The sequence below is a fragment of the Tasmannia lanceolata genome, unplaced genomic scaffold, assembly GCF_043159265.1.
Source record: "Tasmannia lanceolata isolate RefF3 unplaced genomic scaffold, GAP_Taslan_0.1 ptg000003l, whole genome shotgun sequence".
Lineage (NCBI taxonomy): Eukaryota > Viridiplantae > Streptophyta > Magnoliopsida > Canellales > Winteraceae > Tasmannia > Tasmannia lanceolata.
The window spans coordinates 16,070,098-16,076,097 of record NW_027518680.1 but is presented as its reverse complement, the minus strand read 5'-3'; the positions used below and the strand labels follow the sequence as shown (position 1 = coordinate 16,076,097).

Sequence of the window (6,000 nt, the reverse complement as noted above, 5' to 3'; positions counted from 1 at the left end):
GGAAGAGTGGCAGCATGGATCACTACTTTTTAATAGGAGTAATGTTGATAACCAGATTGTTATTCCAGTAAACTGAGTTCCCCTTTAAAGGAGAAGGAAAAACAATACACAATACAAGGTATGCTCTGTCTTAGCATTACCTACTAATGTTGCAAAAGAGTACCAAAGTAGGATTAATATTTTCATTTCAATAAAAAAAATAAGGGCATTCTTGTCATGCAAAAGCAGTGATTAAGATTATGTTATGCACGTTATAGAGGGTTGTTAGGGACGGGTTTGAGCCTTAAACTCAACTGGTTAAGGCTTTGTTCTTCAACCACGAGGTCGGAGGTTTGATCCCAGCTTACTTACCCAGGAAAAGGTTGTTAGGGACCTCCCTAACACGTTTTTCATGCCTGCTATAGATAGATCTCTTAATCTAAGCTTAAATTTTATTTCAGATCTAGATTTCCCTTCTGCTTTTCTAATAATTTAATTTGGATTGCTGGTTTATTTCAGATCCCCACAGAAAAGGAAAAAGATGGTGGTTTGGGACCTAACAATAAAGAAGACATCGTTTAGTTTAGTATAGGTTCAGTGTATGGCTATATTGTTATCTTGTTAGGCATTCCAGTGTTATTGACTGTTATCTGAATTTTTTTTCAAAGAGGGGCATATATAGACAAGCCATTAAATTGTTTGGGCTTTGTTAACAGTAGCCATATTCAGCATAGGCAAACCATGAAATAGTGTTGTTGAACATGCATACAAATCGAAGTCTTTTCAACCACTTTTCTTTCTCTTTACTCATTTGAACATCAATTTTAGCTATTACATATAAGAATGAAAATAATGGATATAACACTACTACAAGAGGAAAAAATAGGCTGAAAAAAGGGTAAAAAATCATGAAAAAAATTCTTGTAAAGAGTAGCATGTTTTTGATACCTATTGATGGCAATATAATGATTCCACTGCACAAAGTTCATGGGTTTGAGTACGCATCTGTTATCTTATGGTAAGTTAGACTTGGCGAGCCCCATCGATGCCGCGACTTCACTAGAAGAGAAGTTGTCAGCTTGCTCCTTCATAGTCCAAGAAACATAAAGCAAACATAAGTTACTATCTGCTTATAATGCAATGATATCTGAGTGTTTATTCAAATGTATATTTAACAGTTATACAATGAAATGGTTAAGATTGTCAAATGAAACTGTTTGTTTGGAGCCAGTCCATGCAATGTCATGTAGGTGGGCATATAGGATGGTTAGACCAGTCTATTTTGGATTTTTAGAACCAATTATGAGTCAAAAACTGATTATTGGACTAAAAATTAACCATAAATTTGAGTCCAATAATCAGTTTCAAACTCACAGTTGATTCTCAAAATGTAAAATAAATAGGGCCTTATTGTGAGAACCTTGATATAGCTCTACCTGCACGATGTTAACATGATCCACAAATCCTTTATCTAAGTGCCTCTACCATTTAGATGCCAGCCACTCTAATCAAATTATGAAGGGAAGTGATATATCTGCCCTCTTTTCTTCCCTGGGCCAATCCCCTCTGTGTATTTATGACTACTCTTTTTACACTACAAGGGGTGGCCTGGGGAAGAAATGGGGTAAATATATCATTTCCCATTCTAAATCTATAATTGGTACCATTTGACATGCAGTAAGTGCTGCTCATAGTAGCATTACATTGTTAGCAAGGATGCATGTACAAGCATGTATCACAGGAATGCGTCAAAAGGTAAAAATTAGAGACGAATACACGAATATTATACATGCACAAAAATATCTCTAACTTTGGTGTGTATAAAAAATGTATGTATGTATTTATGTACGGATAAATGGATGTATCACAAGTTATCAACCACAAGCATAACGAGGTTCACAGCTAACACGTTGCTTATGGTTTTTAATGACTTGAGGTGCAGACACAAAATTTAAAATCATAAATATGTCTCTAACTTTGGTGGTATAAAAATGTAGGCAGATTTTTGTACGGATGAATGGATGTAACACAAGTTATCAACCACAAGCATGACGAGGTTCACAGAACTAACACATTGCTTATGTTGTGTAATGGCTTGGGGTGCAGAAGAAACGGGGGCGAATATATCATTTCCCATTATAAATCTATAATTGGTACATTTTGACAAGCAGTAAGTGCTGCTCATAGTAGCATTACATTGTTAGCAAGGATGCATGTACAAGCATGTATCACAGGAATGCGTCAAAAGGTACAAATTAGAGACGAATACACAGATATTATGCATGCACAAAAATATGTCAAACTTTGGTGCGTATCAAAAATGTATGTATGTATTTATGTACAGATGAATGGATGTATCACAAGTTATCAACCACAAGCATGACGAGGTTCACAGAGATAACACGTTGCTTATGGTTTTTAACGACTTGGGAACAGACACAAAAGTTAAAATCATGAATATGTCTTCAACTTTGGTGCGTATAATACGGATGAATGGATGTATCACAAGTTATCAATCACAAGCATGACGAGGTTCACAGAACTAACACATTGCTTACGTTTTTTAATGACTTGGGTGCAGATACATAAGATAAAATCATGTAACTTATGAAGTAATAACACAGTTTTTGCCTTTGTTTGCTTGTAAAGTGCATCAGTTAGGGATAAACGATTCAGCTCGATCTTTTGCATGTTACAGTGATAAACATCCTCAGTAACCATGGGCAAATCCATAAATGGGTCATAGAAAGAAGGCGATTTACAAACTTATTAAGTTGTCAGGATCGTAGGTCTAAAGGGATTATGGTCCCATAAATGCATCTTTTCCAGCCAACATGGACCCGTGTAACATTTCTGTATCAGACAATTTCTTTCTTTAGGTGCACTGGGGCAGCATGAGACTAAGAGTTTGAGTGGTTCAAGTAGAAATTATCATTCAAGAAACCAAAACTTGCTTTTGTTTATGAAAAAATAAAAGTGGAAAAAAATGCAATGCTGATGTTACATTCAAGTGTCGTGCAAGTATGCATACCTGAAGGCGATGCAATAAATACATCAGGAAGAGATGTACAAATACCTGTAGATCAGAGCAGAAAATTGTCATGTGTCTCGGAGCATTTTGAGTATGTCACTTCCGCAATTAATTGTCCTAGCATATAATGCAACTGAGGAGCCTGTACTCACCAGGTAGAAGAGTAGGATCACTCGAGCAATTGGGTATCGCCAGAGAAATCTAGTAGCACGGACAGCTCCTGAATCCAAAAGCTTAGCAGCCTTTTGCAACTGCAATAAGTAATTGTTAACACAAAATCGATATATATATATATATATATATATATATATATATGAGAAAACGGTTCCTACACATATGTGTAGAGAGTTCTCTACACACTAGCTTAAAATACAGTGGGGGCCCACATTGTTTGGGTGATCCAAGCCATCCACTTTAAAGGCCCTCACATAGATAGGGTGTCTACAAAAAATCAGATCCATAGGATCATCCCAACCCTACGATTTGTGGAGGTAAAATGGATGTCTTTAAACCTTCACAAATTAGTCTATTTTTTGCCTCCACAGTTTCAATGGTTAGGATGATCCTATGGATCAGATTTTTTGTGGACACCCTATCTATGTGAGGGCCTTAAAAATGAATGGTTTGGATCACCCAAATAATGTGGCCCCCACTGTATTTTAAGCTAGTGTGTAGATAACTTATCTACACATGTGTAGGAACCGTTTTCTCTCTCTCTCTCTCTCTCTCTCTCTCTCTCTCTCTCTCTCTCTATATATATATATATATATATATATATATATATATATATATATATATGGGAAAGGTGTGCGTACTCGGTCGAGTAGATAAGCTTATCTACTCGGTCGGGTTAAAACCAGTGGGCGCCCACATTTTTTGGGTGATCCAAACCATTCATTTGAAAGGCCCTTACCTAGATAGGGTGTCCACCAAAAATCAGCCCCATAGGATCATCCTAACCCATGCAACAGTGGAGGGAAAAATGGGAAAAAATGGACAAACACAGCTTGTCCACAAATCTGCCCATTTTTCCCTCCGTTGTTGGATGGGTTAGGATGATCCTATGGGGCTGATTTTTCGTGGACACCTTATCTAGGTAAGGGCCTTTCAAATGAATGGTTTGGATCACCCAAAAAATGTGGGCCCCCACTGTTTTTAACCCGACCGAGTAGATAAGCTTATCTACTCGACCGAGTACGCACACATTTCCCATATATATATATATATATATATATATATATATATATATATATATATATATATGAGGAAACTGTTGGTGAGCTTAAGCTCACCAAACTTATGGTGAGCTAGCTTGCCCAATCACATGGGGTCCCACTTTGTTAGGATGATCCAAACCATTCATTTGAAAGTCCCTTACATAGATGGGGGGTGTACCAAAAATCAGCTCCATAGGATCATCCTAACCCCTCCAATTGTGGAGGACAAAAATGGACAGACACAAATCTCCCCCATTTTTGTCCTCCACAAATGGAGGGGTTAGGATGATCCTATGGAGCTGATTTTTGGTACACCCCTATCTATGATAAGGCCTTGAAAATGAATGGTTTGGATCACTCCCCAAAATGTGGGACCCATGTGATTGGGCAAGCTAGCTCACCATAAGTTTGGTGAGCTTAAGCTCACCAACAGTTTCCTCTCTCTCTCTATATATATATATATATACAGAGAGAGAGAGAGAGAGAGAGAGAGAGAGAGAGGAAAATGATTGTGAGCTTGAAGCTCATATAGCTTATATGAGCTTGAGGGCCCAAACAAATGTGGGTCCACATTGTTAGGATGATCCAAAGCATTCATTTGAAAGGCCCTTAGATAGATAGCATGTGTCCAAAAAATCAGCTCCATAAGATCATCCTAACGCATCCAAAAGTGGAGGGAAAAATGGATAGACACCGTTTGCCACAAATCTGCCCATTTTTGCTCTCCGCTTTTGGAGGGGTTAGGATGATCCAATGGAGCTGATTTTTGGTACACACCTTATCTATGATGGGGCCTTGCAAATGAATGGTTTGGATCACCACAAAAAAATGTGGGACCCATGTCTTTGGGCCCTCAAGCTCATATAAGCTATATGAGCTTGAGGGCCCAAACACATGTGGGCCCACATTGTTTGGATGATCCAAAGCATTCATTTGAAAGGCCCTTACATAGATAGGGTGTGTACAAAAAATCAGCTCCATAGGATCATCCTAACCCATCCAAAAGTGGAGGGAAAAATGGACAGACACCGTTTGCCACAAATCTGCCCATTTTTGCCCTCCGCTTTTGGAGGGGTTAGGATGATCCAATGGAGCTGATTTTTGGTACACACCTTATCTATGATGGGGCCTTGCAAATGAATGGTTTGGATCACCACAAAAAATGTGGGACCCATGTGTTTGGGCCCTCAAGCTCATATAGCTTATATGAGCTTGAGGGCCCAAACACATGTGGGCCCACATTGTTAGGATGATCCAAAGCATTCATTTGAAAGGCCCTTACATAGATAGGATGTGTACAAAAAATCAGCTTCATAGGATCATCCTAACCCATTCAAATGTCGAGGGCAAAATGGACAAACACCGTTTGCCACAAATTTGCCCATTTTTGCCCTCCGCTTTTGGAAGGGTTAGGATGATCCAATGGATCTGATTTTTGGTACACACCCTATCTATGATGGGGCCTTGCAAATGAATGGTTTGGATCACAACAAAAAATGTGGGACCCATGTGTTTGGGCCCTCAAGCTCATACAAGCTATATGAGCTTCAAGCTCACAATCATTTTCCTCATATATATATATATATATATATATATATATATATATATATATATATATATATATATATATATATATATATATATAGAGAGAGAGAGAGAGAGGGAGAGGGAGGGAGAGGGAGAGGGAGAGGGAGAGAGGAGAGCAGGGAAGGAGAGACATATACCTGTATGCTTGCTCTGACCATATGTCGTTGGTGCAGAGGAAGTGGCCTG

General features: G+C 38.4%; 1 protein-coding gene across 1 annotated transcript in view; it reads right to left on the bottom strand.

Moving 5' to 3' along the window:
* Nucleotides 1-745: 745 nt before the first annotated feature.
* Nucleotides 746-6,000, bottom strand: part of LOC143852479 (golgin Putative 1) — a 54,158-nt gene continuing 48,903 nt past the window's right edge. Inside the window, exons 18-21 of the mRNA XM_077361866.1 lie at nucleotides 5,952-5,997; nucleotides 3,163-3,261; nucleotides 3,011-3,055; nucleotides 746-1,064 (exon numbers count right to left, since the gene is read on the bottom strand). Of these exons, the coding sequence (XP_077217981.1) occupies nucleotides 993-1,064; nucleotides 3,011-3,055; nucleotides 3,163-3,261; nucleotides 5,952-5,997 (262 nt within the window). The 3' untranslated portion in view covers nucleotides 746-992. The remainder of the gene's footprint in view (nucleotides 1,065-3,010; nucleotides 3,056-3,162; nucleotides 3,262-5,951; nucleotides 5,998-6,000) is intronic.